Here is a 19,179-nt window from a genome sequence, read left to right on the forward strand (position 1 = left end):
TTCCGCACGTCACCGCCACCAGCCCTGACTCCTGTCTTACATCTCAATAAAAGCAATGTTAATTGCCTAGTTTACTCGGGCGGTAAACCCCAGGGGCCGTTCTCAATTCCATGGTTTTCTTCAATCCCCGCATGCAATCATGCCCAAACCCTTCTTCCCCATGGCTTCAACGCAGTCGGAGCCCACCATTTCTTGCTGATCTCCTGGCCTCCCCCTGGCCCCTCTGCAGTCCTTCTCCACAGAATCCCTTTGCGTGGTTTCCCATTTCAAATAGAGTAAAATTGTAACCCCTCATCCCATTCTGACTCCCCCTTTAACATTGTCTTAGTTCTACCTCCCATCACAGAAATAGTCTTTTTCCTGCTCAGAAAACACTGAAATTTTTGCCTCAGGGCCTTTGCGCTAGCTGTTTCCTTTCTGAGTTACATTTCCAGTTCTTTCACAACCCAGTCCTTTTGGTGCTCAGGTCTCGGGTCACATGCTAATTCCTCCAAGAGCCCTCCCAGAACTCTTTCCAACTGAGTCGCACACATTATCTTATCACCCTCTTTATTTGGTTCCCAGTGGTTAGAACCTGAACATACTCAACTTTGTGTTTTTTTGGGAATGTCTCTCTTCCACTTCTCCACTGGAATATAGAATATAACCCTAGTGGGGCAAGAATCTTGACCTTTCTTGTTCACTGATTTATCTTCTATACCCAGACTTATGACTAGTATGTACTGGGCCCTTGTGGGGAACGAGGGAATGAGTGAGTGAGCAGACTTGCCAAATCAGACTCTGGTGGTTCTCAGTGTACCACTAAATGCCGGCTATCTCCAGAAATAAGAGGGATGGGCCAAGCAGCTCTGGGGGAGCTGTCCTGAGATGCAGATTCAGGGGTTCTCAGTGGATGGGCTCCCCAGGCATGACTTGCATGCAGGGTTCAGATGGAGGTTGCCTTGGTCAAGGTTACATGGCTAATAAGCAGTGCAGCCTCCACACCTGGTAGTGCCCAATCAATGTGTGCGGAACACATGAAGGGCGCTGTTAACCTGAAAGACCTATGATCAGAGGAAAAGGAGGATTTATTTTGGATCAAAGAATTGTAATTTGGGGAGCACAGATTTAGGTAAATGTGCAAATAGCATTCTGCTTGTGGGGTAAAAGCAAGGGAGAGGGGAGAGGGCAATGACCTGAGTTTGAAGAAAAGAAAAAAAAAAGGTTTTCTCTGGGTGTTTTAACAGCTAAGCTACTTGGGGTTCTACATTGATTGACTACTGATTCTATCTTCAGGGAGTCCACAACCATCAGACTGGTGATCGGATGTCCGTTCTGCTAACTTCTCAAACAACTGCTTGAAAGAACGACTCTACTGCCCAGTCCACAGGTTTGGGCCGTTACACCAAGGCGGGGTGAGCTGTTTCTCTACTGTGGCCTCTCTTGACATGTTTTTAAATGGCTCCAGTCATGTCAATTTTTCACAGTATGTGGTCTATTTTAAAAATTCCTTCTGCCTCTCCACCATTATTAATAAAATCACTCAAATGGAAAACAATAAAATTAAATAGGGCAATCAAGTGGCAGAAAAAAAAAACTTTAATGCGAGTGGTGGTTGAGGGTGAATCCATGAGCTGGAGGAGCAGGCTAGGTGACACGGCAGGGATGCGGTCAGAGTGATGGGAACCATACAGGACAAAGGGCCTCGTTTCTTGAACAAATAAATATCGAGGGGAAAAGAAAGGGGTGGGGGCGGCAAAGATGAAATCTCAATCTTTAAATCATTAAAAGAGACAATCACTAAGCTCTACCTATGAATAATATAGTATATGTTAATTAATTGAATTTAAATTTTAAAAATTTAAAAAAAATTTTAAAAAGTGAAAAAATAAATGGACCAAGTAAATTAAAAAAATTATCTATCTATCTATCTATCTATCTATCTATCTACATATATCTGTTTTTGGTAGAATTTTATTTGTTCAGGAAAGAAAACAAACAAATATATAAATAAAAGAGATTTAATGTATTATAAGGAAGAAAAATTCTTCTTCTGTCCTTCAAGTTCTTCCAGCTGGACTAAGAATTCAGTTTATGTGAGAGAGGTCAACAGGAGAACGTGCCAGTTTTATTCTGTGCGCACAGAGGCCCAAGAACGAAATAAAACCTAAAGAAATGATCGAGACAGGCAGTTTTTATACTTTTTTAGACAGAGACAATAAATTTGTAAGGAATTGATAGGCTAGAGAAAACAGATGTTTGAGAGCTTTAATTAGTATGGATTATTTTTCAAGTACGTTCCGTTACAGGATTTTTCTGTCCTTCGGTGCCCACAGTTCTTGGTCACCCGGCTTTGAAGAATGAAGAGGGAGACCAGAGTGGTGGGCCGCAAAGCAAGGTTCACTGAGCGAAGTGATAGCACAATGCTCCCGAGGAGGGAGGGGACCCTAGAGGGTTGCCGTCAGAGTTTCTAAGTCTAGGGGTTTTTATGGGCTTCTTGGAGGGCTGTTTAATCTGATGAATCCTCCCCGCACCTGTCACCCAATCAGGTTTTTGTCACCTACTATCATGTGGGGAAACGGCGGAGGGCTCCTTCCAGGGTGCTATAAAATCCTTGTAATGGTGGTTCCTTTTAGGGCAGGGACCCCCATCCTGGCCTACCTGCCTTCCAACCATCCTTCAAAGCTTCCGCACCCAAGACAGGGCTTGAACTCACAACCCTGAGCTGGAGAGTAGCATGCTCTACCCCCTGAGCCAGCCAGGCAGCCCTGAGTTAGTAAAGATTTTAAGCAGAATTTTGGCTGAGCTAGATGAGGAGAAAAGTAGCAAGTTTTGTTTCTCAGCTCTCTTAGCTTTAAAGTTCCTGTGTCTGGTGATCAGGATGTCTTTTTACTTCGTAGTGCGGGGAGAGTGTCTTTAATAGGGGAGATTTGTTTCGCTTTCAGGAGGACGGAAGAGGGTCCGAGTGTCCTTGCACCAGCTATTTCTGTAGTAACTTCTATTCAGAATAATCAATATGCCAAAGTGGCGGCCTGCCCTTGGCTCTACAGTATCAGTTGTTGTTAACTGAACACAGCATGTGGGGATCCCAACTCAACCACAGAAGAGCACACCAAACAGGGACAAAAAGGAATATTTGAACTGACTGGATATTTGATGATTTGAAGAGATTAGCTTTCATTTGCATTAAGTGTAATAAGGGTACTGTGATTAGGTGTTTAAGAGCGTAAGACCTCCCCCAGCCCTGTGTGCAGCAATTTTGGGGGTGAAAAGCTTTGAGCCTTGGGCCTTGGGTTTAATGGGCCCATCAAGGTCTATTTATTGTAAGAAGTGGAGTCGGCTTTGGTTGCAACCTAGAGCACAAAGGTGCCAGCTGGAGCCCGCTGTCCCCGGGGTATGCGGAGACCTTCCGGAGGGCATGTGGGCCTGAACAGTTGGGGCTTTTTACAGTAACATAGTACCTTATTTATTCTATCCATTAATAATTAATATTTGAGAACACTTACAATATTAATGGAACTTAATCTAAGAGAAGTTCAATTTACATTTTGTTTTACATCTCAATACATTTCAATAAGAGAGACAGTCAAAATAATCATGGTCAACATTAGAATGTCAAAAACTTACAATGCTTAGTGCTACTATGCCTACATTCAGTAGTTGTTTTTTTTTTTTTTTTGTAAGATTTTATTTATTTATTTGAGACAGCGTGAGCAAGAGAGAGAGCATGAGCAGGGGGAGGGGCAGAGGAAGAGGGAGAAGCAGACTCCCCGATAAGCAAGGGAGCCCAAAAGGGACTAGATCCCAGGACCCTGGGATCATGACCTGAGTGGAAGGCAGATGCTAACCCAATGCTTTCCCCAGGTGTCCCCTTTGGCTTCTTCCTGCTATTCCTTTATGATTTTATGAATGGGATTGATTGGAGAGGTATTTATGTTAATTCCAAAAAAAAGTACACAGCCAATTGCTATAGTTATAAGGAGGTAGACAGGTCATGCAACTGCCCAGCGTTTTTGAGGCCAATAGGCTAAGCTCAAGAAGTTTAGCTAAGATTCAGGAATAAAAGCCCATACCAGATACAGTATGAAGCCAAATTGGGGGGGTAAGAAAACCTTAGGACCTGGATAAATCACTTTTTTTGGCATGGCAACAGTGAATTTTCCACCATTTTCCCTGTGGCTTTGGACAGTCTCAGGGCTGAGTCCTCTGCCCAAGCGCCCACCTGATAGTAGCAGGAAGGTGAGGGAAAAGATCATGGCGCCGCAGTCACCTGACCTACACTTGGTGGTGCCCAAGTAGCTTTAAAACAAACTACCCAGGAGCTTTGGGCAAACAGGGTGAACAAGCAGGCTCCCAGGGATGACCACCAGTTCATCTTTGAGTCTGCCCACCTCTTCAGACTTGACTTGCCTGTCGGGAGAGAAGATGTTTGCTGGTTCCAGTTGGATGACCAAGTTGACACCCCTTCCTCATGCCAGGACAACCCTAAACCTGAAAGGAAGGTGTTCTTGAACTTGTAGCAGAATGCTGAAGAAAACCAACCTGGAGTTCCAGGTGAGACACAGCCCTTATACACTCATTCTCCTTGGAATGCCCTTCCTCACCCTAATTCTACCCTCCGTTCTGGGTCAGTCAACTCACTTGTCAAATATTGTGTATGTACTATGTGCCAAGCACTGTTCTCTCAAAGTTTGGCTTTGATGACACCTCCTCTAAGAAGTAGCCTTGTTGGACTCTGTAGCCTCAGTTAGGAAGTCTTCGGAGGGCCAGCATGCTGGGATTTCAGGGGCTCATTACTCTGCAAGTTTCCTTGGAATTCACCAATGCCCACTCATAAAGCTGGCTCCAGATTCAGGCTGTTGGGTTGAGATCACCACTTTGCCAGCTATGTGACTTTGAGTAAATGAGTTACCCTCTCTGTGTGTCTTTTTTAAAAATCTACAAAGTAGGCAAGATAGTACCTACTTCATGGTGTTGGGAGAATTGGAGATAGTTCAGTTAAAGTACCTTTCACAGAGCTTAGAAGTCAGTAATACATGCATATTGAGATAGATTTGTTAAATACAAGAAAGTACAGGGGCGCCTGGCTGGCTCAGTCCATAGAGCATGCAACTCTTGATCTCAGCGTCATGAGTTTGAGCCCCACGTTGGGCGTAGAGCCCACTTAAAAAATAAAATACAAGAAAGTATAGAGAAGCGAAAACACCTCCAACAAGTTGATGCACATTCTTTCAGATTTTTCTACACACACACGTACTTTACATAAAATATGAACCTCTTAGTGACCTTTCCTTCTTTTGGGATTCTGATGAGATTCGAGTTAAACATAAAAAATAATTGGGGGAGAAATATATATATATATATATATACATACATATATATATATATGTATAATTCAGGATCTCCAGCTCTGTTTCCTGTAAAATTAGAAATCCTATGGTACCTACCTCATAGGTTGTGGATTAAATGGAGTAAAACATGCAAAAGTTTTTAGAATAGTGCCTAGGGCAGGCATGGTAATCCTCAGGTGTTTGCTATTAATATTGTTAATTTCATCAATTGCTTAAATGCTTGGCAGGTTTTTCCCCCCATCAAACAGGTCTTACATATTTTTTTTGGTTAACATTATTTCTGGGTAATAATTATTTTCATTGCTATTGTGAATGATAGTCCCCCCACCCCCATTTTTTCTTTCTGGGAAAGTAGTAGCTGATATCCTATTGCTAATAGCTCATGGCCTAGCATCTCCTGGGAAAGACAGATCTTGCAAACAGATTAATTTTAACATACCATATTAATTGAAAAGATAATGATAAGCAGTGGTTCTATGAACGGTAGAGAAGGCTGTCAGCCAAACTTGCGGGGGAGGTCTGGGGAAGGTTTGTTAGAAGCTGTAATAGGGGACTGTGCCTTGAAGGACAAGGCATTTTGCACACCTTGCTAGTGATGTGCTCCCATAACTGCTTACCTGTTCCTCAGTGAAGGTGCCAAGGTGAGGGGGCTTTGCCTCCTACTCCCACTGATGTTAGGACTTCAAGTAGAACATCTGTCTTGGGACTAGAGACCCTCTCCCTTTCCTTTTCACTGCTCTTGTTCCTAAATTTCACAGAGAACACCTTATTCTAACAGCTAGCCCTGAATTTGCAGCCAAAAAACCCAAGGGATTGGTTGCAGCTCTCCTTTGGGATGTAGTACTGTTCTAGCCCAGAGGACATATCCTAAACTACTAATCTTTCTCTGGAGAAGAATGGTTTCTATGGAGACAGGATACTTAGTCCTACCTGTTATTAAAGATTCTGGTTTCTTGTTTCTCATCACAATTTCGGGGTGGGGGTGCTCCTCTGTATTCATGTAATAAGAGCAAAAATTTTCTTCTGAACAAGATTCCTTCTGAGGGCACATGAATCAGGTAAATGGAAAACCTGCGCCACCTTCTGGCCACGAGTGTGAGTAGCTTTCTCAAAACCCATTGTTCTTTCATATTAAAGGCAGGTTTTTCCCTTCTTGTCGCTAAATCTGAGGCTCTGAGCACTTTCAGCGTGTGTTCAGCAAAGACTCACCTGAGTTAGGTTAATGCATATTCTGACTCCTGCACCTGCCTGCCCCGGGGTGCTGATGAAACTGTTCACGGACCACACTCTCAGAAACAGTAACAATGATGGGATGAAGGCCAAAATGTAAAACGAAAAATGGTTTTGTTTTGTTTTTTAAAAAATGTTTTCTAATTAAAAAAGAAAACACTTTTGGGGTGCCTGGCTGACTCAGTCAGTGGAGCATGCAACTCTTGATCTCGGGCCTGTGGGTTGAGTGTAGAGGTTACTTAAAAATAAAATATATTTTTTTAAAACCCATTTTTCATTAAAGTGTAAAAGTTTGGGAAGTACAGAATATGAAAGATGAAAATTAAAATCACATATAATCCTGGCAAAAGCATCGTTTTATAGTCTTTCTTAATGTTTTTTCAGTTTTGTGTCTGCAGTGCAAAATTTTCTTAGAAAATATGCATCATTTTCCTTTGGGGGGCTCCAAGCTATATGGTATTTAACCATCCCCACGTGGGTTACTGATGGCCCTTTAGGCCGTTTTCACTATTATAAATAATAGTATAGTATTGGTGTGACCATCCATTTACATTAGTCTTTGTGTACAACTGTGATTCTTTCCCTAGAGTGTAATGGGAATGACTCCGGTACAGACTTATTATGGTAATATCGCCAGTTTGTTGTTTCTTGTTTCCACACATTGGCCAGAACTTCCAGAACATGGAACTGCATAGATGAAGGGAGTCAATCCCTCTACAAATGTAACCGTCTCTAACTGGAATAATAGAGACTATCCTTCCAAATGTCGGATGGAATTTTACAACCCGCAAGGTAGTTCCTCTCTAGGTATAGTTTCTTCTGTTCTTTATTTCCCTTTCTCCTTTTCCCCCAAGCTAAAAAAAAAAAAAAATTGGAGTTTGATGATTTTTCATTATTAGCTTCGTTTTATCTATTTATTTATTTTTAAAGATTTCATCCATTTATTTGTCAGAGAGAGCGCAAGCAGGGGGAGGGGCAGAGGGAGAAGCAGACTCCCTGCGGAGCAAGGAGCCCAACACAGGACTCCATCCCAATCATGACTTGAGCTGAAGGCAGACACCCAACCAAGCCACCCAGGCATCCCTATTAGCCTAATTTTAATGAAGAGGTTGGAATAATAGGAGAGTTTGGTGAGAAAAAAAAGATATACCTTTTTTCATGATGAAGTATATGTGATATACCAAGTCCAGTCCTACTTTATTGAGTGCTAACTTGGTAAGGCACTACGTTAGGCCCCATGGGTATCAAGTAAGTGGTGATCTAATTCACGACCTAGAGAGTAACATAGGTATGAAAATAATTACAGAAAAGAAGTGATGGATGCACTAATAAAACAATGCTCAAGGTATAGATAGACTAATAATAGGTAATTCATTTAACTTTCCTATGTTATGTTATCCCTTGAAGTAGGTTTTACTCTTATCATCATCATTTCCATTTTACAGATGAGAATACTAAGGCACAGAGTAACTTGCCCAAAGTCCTAAGAGCCAGGATTTGAACCTGGGTGTTCCTGCTCCAGAGTCCAAGCACATAACCATTAAACAATAATGTCTCTCTGCAATACCAAGCAGGGAAAGACTATAACTCTGGGGGATCAAAAAGTCTTGTTAAAAATTAAAACTTTCAACTAACGTTCATTGAGCATCTATTAAATGGCAAGCACTGTGCAAAGAGCTGGATACACGGTGGTAAAAAGGCGGTCACGGTCCAAGTCTTTATTAAGCTTGCAATCGAGTGGGGCAGCCATACAGCAAATAAATAAAACCACAAATGGATACATAATTATATACTTTATATATATATTGTGTGTGTGTGTGTGTAATGAAGGCAAAGAACCAAGTACTAATATAAAAATAATAATAACAGGCTGAGGAAGAGGAATTAGATGACGGTGGCAGCAGGCATGGCCTCGCTGAGGAAGTGACATGCAGGTCTGGAGCTGAAGTATGAGGAGTTAGCCAGACACAAAAATGGGAGGAAGAGCTTGAGTAGAGGGGGCAGGAGCTCAGGGCAAGAGGGACTGAAAGAGAGGCTGTGATAGCAAGGGAGGTGTTGGTAAGAACAGATCGTTCTGGGTCACATTAAAGAAACAGGGCTTATTCTAAGGTCAAGGAAGTATTTGAAGCAGGGGTGGGGAAGAAGTTACAAGGTTCTATGAATATTTCAGGATCATTGGCTTCTATGGAGTATGAGTTGAGGGAGAGAGGAAGAACTGGGAGAGCAGTTAGAAGTTGGTCCAGGCACAGAATCACGGTGGCCTGGTCCAGGCTGGTGGCTCTGGACACGGAGAGAAGTGGGCATCCTGCAGACATACATTAGGGGCACAGCTAACAATTCTGCTGGGTAGCTTAGATGTTGAGGGTGACATCTAAGGGTTTGACTTGGCCACCTGGGTGGATGTGAAGCTGTCTACTGAGGTGAAGGAGCCTGGGGGTGAACAGATTTTGGAGGGGTCACAGATCTCTCAAAAATCCAACTCCCAGAAATGAGCTTTCACTGGAGTTCAACTGGCTTAAATCCTGCTGCTTTTTTCAGCCTAATTCACACTCGCCTCCCAATTCCTCTTCTCTTCGATCTCTAAAAACAATCATAATCACCCCCAAATAAGCACTGGTCTTTTCTTCCTCTTGTAGGCGCTTGTGCTATGACTCCAGAATATGAACTCTTCTTTGGTTGTTCACCCATGTGTCCCTCTTCTGAGGGGCACATTCTATTTTCTGTCTTCTTCCCTGGTGAACTCCCCGCCAGTCCTCCCCATTCACAATTGGTAGGTTTATCACCCCCTCTGCCTCCATGTTGTTTGCAAACCAGTTTCAAAGGGGAGTGCAGGACTAATTTGAACATTGGTGCAGCTGAGATTTTCAAGCCCCAGAAATCTTGTTCTTGACTCCATTATTAGAGTGATTTCTTTCAAGGGCACACGAGATCACAAAACTCCCCAGATGAAATGATCTCACTGACTCCAGAATGCGGAAAGGACGAGTTCCAGGCTTTGTCAAGTGGCCGAGAGGGTCCTTCCTGACTTAGACTCTTTGGTCTGCCCAGTTATATCTTTCCACTTCCCTTCCCACATTTTCCGTTCACACTCGACCCCCCCCCCCAACTGAGCAAGTCAAGGGCAGATAATAGGTCTTATTCACTTCTGTATCCCCTGAGCCTATCATATAGTCAGCTTGAAATAAAGTCTTACATGAGTAACTGAAAAAGCCTTATTGTACCCCATGTGTGTTTTTAAAAGTTAATTTTAATGACTGCTAAATCTTCTAGCACTTTGTAAGCGAATCCTACAATAGCAATTTTATATAAGATACACAAGAAAATGATAAATTCCAGCAGGAGGACTCCTCCAGAGTGCAGGTCCTGGAAGGGGCCTGGATAAAGGGGGCAGGGGGCGACAGCTGAGGACTGAACTCCATGCCCAAGCTCTTACTGCTCAGTGTCAAGGGCCACGCAAACGGATCCAATTTAGGTAATGGAAAAGCGGAGATTTCAAGGCAATGCAGCTTGGTCATAGTCAGGACCAAACCACCAACAGCTGCGAGGATGATGTTTACCTTCTTGTTAACAAACGTGGCCAGGTGCGAGCGCCACAATTCTGACATTCTGCCCGCACTGGAGGTCATGCAAGCTTTCACTCCAGCCCGGACTCCCCTGCCATCCCTCGCCTCTCCAGCTGGTTCCCACCGAAGGCTCAGCTAAATGAACTTTTTTTTTTTTTTTTCTGCTGGCGCGGCCTGGGATTGCAGAGACCCGGGGACTCGCTGCTTCTCGTGCGCCCCCGCGCGGCCGCCTGTGAATTCGCAGGCTGCCTCAGGCCGTGGCGCGGCTGCAGCGAGTCGGAAGGGAGCAAGTTTGGGTGCAAGTGGTCCGGGGTTTTCGTTTCTAGCCTCCGCAGGGGGAAGAGAATCAACCCGCTACTGAAGCACGTGTCCTGTCCTCATCAGCGTGCAGCAAAGCAAACGCCTGGCAAACCTCCCTGGTTAGAAGGCTCACATGGCTGGTAGAAAACCAGTGATCAAGGGAGGGTTGTAAAGAGGACGTAATTATATTTCAGCTATGGACACATAACTCCAAAGGCTGTGGGAGAGAAATCGCAGTGGTGTTTCCAACAAGCACTTGATCTCTCGCTCAGATCTTTAAGCCATATTGTATTGATGCGGCTTTGCCTTGTTTAATGATCACAAATAATGGCATCACAAAGCCTGTGCAGTGGGCGGGGCTTTCAGATAAGGAAGTCATCTGAGCAGTCAGGACGCTAGGGGAATGAGGCGCAGGTGGGGTGGGGGGGTGGTCCTCGAACCCCCTGAGGAGACAGGGAGCCCCTCTCCCACCCTTCTGCAATGGCTTGAAACAAGTGTGTTGTGGCCTTCCCACTCCTGAAAGCAACCCGTTTTCAGTTTAATTCATGAGTCAGAACTGGGCAGTCTGGCCCGCCTTCTATTTGACAGCCGGAGAAGGAAGTCTGAGAGCAGATGGGGAGCTGGTTTTATAGAGACAGCGCGAAGCCTGCTTCCACCCGTTGTGTGATTTCCAGCAGGTTTCTAACTTACCTGGTTCTCAGTTTCCTCTTCTGTAAGCAACGGAGACAATAATACCTATCGGGAGGTATTGCTGTGATGATTCATTGAGTTCCCTACCTCCCAATATTTCCTTATGCAAAATTTCAAACATACAGTAGAGAATTTAACAGAGTATCCACCAAGATTGTGTCATTTTTAAAAAAGATTTTATTTATTTGACGAGGGGTTGGTGTACAAGCAGGGGGAGTGACAGAGGGAGAAGTAGAGGAAGAAGGCAGACGCTTAACAGACTGAGCCACCCAGGCACTCCAAGATTATGTCATTAACATTTTACAAGACTTGTTTTGTAACACCTCCTATCCGTCCATGAATCCATCTTTTAAAAAATGCATTTCAAAGTAAATTGCAGGGACACCTGGGTGGTTCAGTCAGTTAAGTGTCTGCCTTCAGCTCAGGTCATGATCCCAGGGTCCTGGGATCGAGCCCCTCCTTGGGCTCCTTGCTCAGCGGGGAGCCTGCTTCTAACCTCTCTCTCAACTGCCCCTGCTTGTGCTCTCAGTCCCTCTCTGACGAATAAACAAAATCTTAAAAAAGAAAAGTAAATTGTAGAGATTTTTTTTTTTTTTAGAAAAATGGTATTGGGGCACCTGGCTGGCTCAGTCGGAAGAACATGTGATCTCTGGGTTGTGAGTTCAAGCCCCACACTGGGCGTAGAGATTACTAAAAAAAATAAACTTAAAAAATTGTATTTGGCATATTTGCCTGGCCAGATATTTCAATTCAACAAATACTTGAAAAACTACTTTGTGCCAGGAACTATGCTAGGAGCTGGGGATGCAATAATGAGACAAGACATTGTTTCTGTCCTTAAGGTATTTAGAATTTGGCGCAAACAAGAGGCAGGTTAACAGGTACCTACTCTCCCAGGGGCGCCTGGCTGGCTCAGTTGGTAGAGCACAAGCTCTTGATCTTGGGGTTAGAAGTTTGAGCCCCACATGGGGTGAAGAGATTACTCAAAAAATAAAATTAAAAAAAACCCCACAAAACAAGATACCTAACTCTCCCACCATCTAGTTGACATTATAGGGAAGCTCAGGGTGATCAGAAGACGTGGAGAGAGTTTTATCTGCATCTGGGGGGTCGGAAAACTTCCCCGAGGAAGTGGCTTTTAAAAGGCTTTATTATAGTCTATAAATACTGTTATATACATAGTGTGATGTGCCCATAACTAGCTTTACACTCCAGGGGTGGTGAGCTAACACTGGAGATGTACCCAATCAAGAATCTATATCCAAAGATGGATAATTAGCAATTGAAAGACCATATACTCCTGGGATGGCTTTAAACATCATCTAAAACTAAAGGGTGCATTAATTACCTTAAGGGTAACGTTTTCTTTTCCTTTTTCTTTTTAAGTAGGCTCCATGCCCAACATGGGGCTTGAACTCAAAACCCTGAGATTAAGAGTCCCATGGCCTACCGACTAGGACAGCCAGGCCTCCCTTAAGGGTAATTTTTAAATGCATGAAAAGAACGTGTTCAGGGGCACCTGGGTGGCTCAGTCGTTAGTGCCTGCCTTCGGCTCAGGGCGTGATCCCAGAGTCCTGGGATCAAGCCTACATCGGGCTCCATGCTCTGCTGGGAGCCTGCTTCTTCCTCTCCCACTCCCCCTGCTTGTGTTCCCTCTCTCGCTGGCTGTCTCTCTCTCTAATAAATAAATAAGTAAATCTTTAAAAAAAAAGTATTCAAAATCTGTTGTTGGTAGAAAGATGGAAGAGGCACCCCCTTCCCCTTTGCTTAAACAGCATCTAATGATCTAAAGACCAACACCTTCAGGGGAGCCTGCTGGGTCTGGAGCTCCTAGTTCTGCTTTTCCCCCTCCCACCTCCAGCCACCTCCTCAGGAAGGGTTTATTATCTGATGGTACACAAAGTTTCAATGTTGTTGCAATTGCCTTGGGAGTGAAACTTTTTAAACCAGGTGTTTGTGGAAAGGACCTTGAACAACTGTTCTTAACCCTGGCAGCACGTTAGAATTCCCTGGGAAGCTTAAAAAAAATCCTTGGGTCTCACCTTCCGTGCCCCCCGAGCTCATTTAATTGGTCTGGGGTGTATCCCAGGCGTTGGGCATTTAAAATAGCCCCAGGTGATTTTAATGTACAGCGAAGGTACTGGCCTAAAAGAGACACAGTGGGCAGCTCGCTGAGCTTTCTGGACGGGTGGGGGCTGTGTGTTGTGCCGCCTGCTAATTCTTGTTTATATGGGTAGCTAGCTCAGTCAGACTTGGTCTTGATGGAACATACCTCAGACAGGAAGGCGGTGAGGGAGGAGGCCTGCATTCCTGTCTGCCTCTGACCTGTTGGAGGTCATTGGTATCTACCAAAAAGAACTTGGCGATTGAAAATTACCAGACAGGAAGGAAAAAAGGGAAAGCGCTCTAGCCTCGGGGTTTTCTAACTTCACTGTGTATCCAAATCAACTGGAGAGCCTGTTAAAAGAGATTTCTCACGGCACTTGGGTGGCTCAGTCGGTTAAGTGTCCGACTCTTCATTTCGGCTCAGGTCATGATCTCAGGGTTGGGAGATCAAGCCCTAAGTCCGGCTTTCTGGGCTGAGCATGGAGCCTGATTGAGATTTTCTCTCTCTCAAAAACAAACAAAACAAACACAAATTTCTGGGCCCTACCCCAGAGACTGGGTTGGTCCAGGGCAGAGGATACATTTGCCTGTCTCCCAGGTGATGTGGTCATAGCTCAAGCAGCATTGCTTTCCATGCTAATGAACAGATCGTGCAACGTCCTTAGAGTGAGACCTTGGCTTATTCTGGGAACCATCTGGTGGCATGAGTGTTTATATAACTGCCAGAGATTTAGATGGAAGCTAATCACAAAGTGTTTCAAAAACATGCTGAGTTTGGACTTTACTCTGAGCGCATGAGAAGTCATCTCCTTAGGTATATAAATACCTGGGGGTCCCTGGTGATGAGACAGCGGAAGTAGCAGCTCAGGTGTCTGCTCCTGGGGGATCGGGGCAGGTGGTAGCGGTGATAGTGACTGCTCCACAGCAGAGGACACCAGAGGGGGTGGGAGGCTGGGAAAGGGTTGAGAACAAGGACAGAGACCACTTCCGTGTTTAACTTAAGGCAAGGCCATCCCTAAAGGAGTTGCAATCTGGGGCACCTGACTGGTTCAGTTGGTAGAGCATGTAACTCTTGATCTTGGGGTTATGAGTTCAAGCCCCACATTGGGTACAGAGATTACTTTAAAATATTAAAAATAAAATAAAGGAGTTGCAATTCAAAGTCCCATGATGTCTGTGATAGTTAATGTTATATGTCAACTTTGAGGGTGCTTTTGGATGACACTAACATTTAAATCAATAGACTTAGTTAGCAGATTGCTCTCCATAATATGGTGAGCCTCATGCAATCAGTTGAAGGCCTGAATAGACCAAGACTGGCCTTCCTGAGCAAGAGGAAATTCTTTGGACTTCATCTGCACCATTGACTCTCTTGGAAGATGAGCCTGCCAGCTCACACTGTAGATTTTGGGCCTGCCAGCTTTCATAATTTTATGGTCCAGTTCTCAATCTTTAAAAACCGATGAGTCCTATTCCTCACCTCAGGGTGGCCCTGGAGCCTGTTTTCAAACAGCTATCCTGAAGTTCCCAGGAAAATAAATCATGACTCTGGCCTCGAGGGGCCTTAAATACTAGAAGGCCCACCTTTAGTCCACCATTTCTTCTGCTCTCCCAGAAGAAAGCTAGGCCCAGGACCGGCCAAGACATCAGGCAGTTGACACTGTACCTGTCACCAACTATGGCTACCTTGGGAAGAAGAATGCATAAAGCATGAGGGTTATGGGAAGTCCTATCTTGGAAATTCTTCCCAGAATGTAGAGGTATACGGGGAGTTGGTAGACCAGGTCTTTGGTTTTTTTTTTTTTTTTTTTTTTTTTTTTTTTTTTTTTTTTTTTTAAGAGAAAGACCTCTTTCTTCAAATTAAAAAAAAAAAGATTATTTATCAGAAAGAGCGCACAAGCAGAAGGAGCGGCAGGCAGAGGGAGAAGTAGGCTCCGTGCTAAGCAAGGAACCCGACGTGGAACTTGGTCATGACCTGAGCTGAAGGCAGACACTTAACCAGCTAAGCCACCCAGGCGTCCCAGACCAGGTCTTTTTTGTCAACAGCTAAAAGATAGGTCTATTTTTATTTTCTAGGCTTTGTTTTTATTTTTGTCTTGAAAGTGCCTTGTGTTGCAGAGCTGTTAGGCAGAACTGAAATACGCTTTAAAAATTGGGGCTAACTTAGAAGCCCTGCAGGGGCGCTCTACCATAGCCTCTGCTAGACTGATGGATTCCCACTGAGGTTTCCTGAGGACTCCTCTGCCTGCAGATAGCTGGGCACCTGGGCCGCTTACTTCCCCTGGCATCGCTCCCACCGTGAAATGGGAGTGGCAGTGTGGCAGGCAGGGCACACTCCAATTCTGAGTCTGCCACCATCTCTAAAATCTGATTCTAGAAAGAGGATCACAGAAATTTTTGTTCCTATATAACTTGGCCCTGCTTGGGTCCTAATATGTGACAGCAACATCTCAGGGATTCAAGACCAAAGCTGCTTACTTGCTCCTTAAAGTGACTGGGAATAAAATACTGCTGAGAAGGGGTGAAAGTTAAAGTCTTTTACACACACGCACACACACACACACACGCACACCCCTCTTCCAAATTTTAGTTTATATTGGCATTGTGCAGACAGTAAAACGTTTCTTTTTTAGTCTTTACTTAAATATAGGGAATCTGACAATTGGGAGTCAAGCTGTCAAAAACTGCATTAGGCTGACAAAATGGAACTATTACCTAAATTAAAAATTTTATGTTCAAAAAAGTCTATTCTGATTGACTTTCATAGAAAAATATAAGTATAAATAAAATATAAAATAGAGGAGGAAATTGGAGCTAAAAAGTTTCAGTTGCTTATAAAGTTTGAAAACTAATGCTGTAAGGAGAAGGCAATGTTGCTTGAGCTCCCAAGATAAGGTGGTGGGGGTTCTGATCCTGATTTAAAAAAGCGTGTTCCTGAGAAGGGACTGCCTCCTTAGGTCACACGGGCAGGTGTGGCTGTGGGCAGAGGTGTGGGAAGGAACCAAAGGTTGGAGTCAATTCCAGAAGCTGGGAAAAACCAAGGGGCTTACTGGTATACTGCCTGTTTAAGTGCAAAATGCTGACAGAAAATTGAATCATCATATTTATGAGAACTTGATTCCCGTCAGCATCTTAAATCCCTTTGATTTGATCAAGGATAAAGGGCTGAAGGGATTTTGCTTTTGTCCATGAAGAATTAAGTGCTATGGGAATTGCCTTCCTGCTGTAGTAAACACCTGGAAAAGTGGACATTATAGATGAAACAACAGTTTTCAGATATTAGACAATTAGCAGCGAAGGATTTTTGTCCCTGAAAGAAGGGAAACAAGGCCCACAACGGCCGCAGTGTCCCACCAGGAGGCAATATCCAGGCTGCAGCTCAGGAAGGGGAAACTGAAGAGACTCCATTGGTAGAGGAGAGATCAAAGTCCAGGGAGGCCAAGGTGGCTGGAATTTGTAAGACAGAATACTGGACAGGAAGGAGCTTCACAGAGGCGGAGCTCTAGAGATCTGCAGAGGGACCCCCTTAGTCTTGGCTGGAGTACTCATCTGTACGTGCATGAGAGGGAAGTCGTCAAGGCCAGGAAAGAACCACCTGGAGTTTAGGCAGGGCTGTGAATAGTTTCCAATGTTCAGGATGGAAAGACCTAATAATACACCGGCATTGGGTAGAATTTTTCTGGATAAATCCTTAATTTAAGCGGGGAAAGATTCGCCCTAAACTCAAGCCGCATGAGACCCAGCCGAAGAAAGTCTAAAAACAACACTTGAAAGGATCCAACCGATCACAACTTAAACTGCAGGTAAGAACCATCCACTGCTATTCAAAGGAATACAACAAAATCCACCCAAAATGTAGATTTACAATGCTTGGCATCCCATAAAAATCAGACATGCAAAGAAGCAGAGAAATAAGACCCATCCAAAATTAGAAAAGATAAATCAATCAACAGAAACAGCCCCAGGAATGTCAAAGACAACGGAATACTATAATAGACAAGGACCTTAAACTACTACAAGTCTTCAGATATGTTCAGATATGTAAAGCAGGGCCCAAGTACACATGTCCTATGAGCCAAATTTGGCCCGCTGCCTGTGTTTGTAAATAAAGCTTCATTGGAATACAGCCAAGATCATTCATTTATGTATTGTCCATTGTTGCTTCTGTGCTACCATGGTAAAGCTGAGTAGTGATAAAGATGGCAAAGGGCTGCGAAGCCGATGATGTTTATTTTCTGATTTTTTTTTTTTTAAGATTTTATTTATTTATTCGACAGAGATAGAGACAGCCAGCGAGAGAGGGAACACAAGCAGGGGGAGTGGGAGAGGAAGAAGCAGGCTCACAGCGGAGGAGCCCGATGTGGGGCTCGATCCCACAACGCCGGGATCACGCCCTGAGCCGAAGGCAGACGCTTAACCGCTGTGCCACCCAGGCGCCCCTATTTTCTGATTTTTTATACCAAATGTTTGCTGACCCCTGATGTAAAGGAAAACATGAACATGAGGAGGGAAATGAAAGATATGTGTGTGTGTGTGTGTGTGTGTGTGTGTGTGTGTGTGTATATCCCAAATAAAACTTCTAAGGATGGGACATACAGTGTTTGAAAAGTTTCCTGGCATACTGGATGGAATGAACACAAAGAGGAATCTGACCCAATCTGCTTTCAAAGAAGCTCATGATCTGGTGGGGTAGGCTGACCTCTTTGACAACAGAGGGGTGGGAAGTGTGTGGCTTGGTTAAAAGAGGAGCAGTTTGCAATTCCGAATTCCTGGAATTAAGGTGTGTAGCAGGTTAAGATTCCTCACCAAAGGGTTGATGGTCTTTGAAGCACCTTGCCCGGTTCCGGAGGTAGGAGCGCAGGCCCATGGAGTGGACATTACCCCCTATCCCAGTGGCCTGGCCGATGGCAGGAGCCCTGGTTTCAGTTCGGTTGTGGCTTTTTGATAGCACAGGCTCTCGCTCCTGAAGCTCATGCCATTATAAACAGTGACACAAGCTGCTGATTTGGGGCAGTAGTTCTGAGCTAAGCCACCCTCAGAAATATGTTTTTTAAAGGTCATTACCGATTGAAACACAAATCATTGGCATAAATGTCTAATTTCAAGCCACTCCCATAAATGGGAAAAGAGGTTTATTGCTAATGTTTGTTATGTAATACTTCACCATGAGCCAGGCACTAAGGATTCGACCTGGACTTTACCCACAGCAGTACTTAGAAACCATCCACCTTCACCCTTTTCTAACTGAAGAAACTAAAGCAAGGGATAGTTAAATAACTTGGACAGGGTCACGAGGCTGGGGAGTCGGGATTTGAACTCGGGGGGATGCCGAGACTTGCCCTCTGGATGACTATACTGGCTCTTTTATAAAGCACCTGTTCTAACGCCTGGCAACACACTTGTCACGAGGCAGCCATTAGTGGAGCCCGGACTTTAACAGGACTGGGAAACGTTCTGAGAAGTCAGATCCGCCTCCCCACCCCCATGAGGGAACAACATGGCTTAAGAAAAAACCAAATCAGATGTAGAAATTACACTTTTTCATATATAATAAGATTCCATTTGCCCTTTAGGCAACTACACTTATTTAGAATCTTTGGAAACAACGCACACATACATTCGGCAGTTTTGCTTCTCCTGATTTACTTCCCTCCCATGCTGCCTCCAATCACAATAGATTTCCCAAATGGTGAGGCCAAGACAATAGATGCGGCTATGAGACAACCACTCTTCTCACAAATCCCCATCTTCGTGCCGTCTTAGCTTGTCAGTAAGTTCTGATGCAAAAAAGCATTTTTGGCAAGGCAATTATTTAGTAGTCACGGAGCAGAGGCAGAACCAGTGATGAGAATTTTGGTCAATTTACAGCAGCAGGGAGTATAAAGCACAATTCCTCAGTAGACTTTTAGTGGCATGACCTAAGAGCATAATGTGTATGAGACCCAACAGCAACGTATTAT

The 19,179-nt window shown here is 44.1% G+C and overlaps 1 protein-coding gene across 1 annotated transcript in view; it reads right to left on the bottom strand.

Annotated features, from left to right (window-relative positions):
• L1TD1 (LINE1 type transposase domain containing 1) overlaps positions 1-10,186 on the bottom strand; it is a 28,568-nt gene extending 18,382 nt beyond the window's left edge. The window contains exon 1 of the mRNA XM_008690842.2: positions 9,852-10,186. Coding sequence (XP_008689064.2) covers positions 9,852-10,186 — 335 coding nt within the window. The remainder of the gene's footprint in view (positions 1-9,851) is intronic.
• Positions 10,187-19,179: the final 8,993 nt, after the last annotated feature.

The sequence above is a fragment of the Ursus maritimus genome, unplaced genomic scaffold (assembly GCF_017311325.1).
Source record: "Ursus maritimus isolate PB19 unplaced genomic scaffold, ASM1731132v1 scaffold_12, whole genome shotgun sequence".
NCBI lineage: Eukaryota > Metazoa > Chordata > Mammalia > Carnivora > Ursidae > Ursus > Ursus maritimus.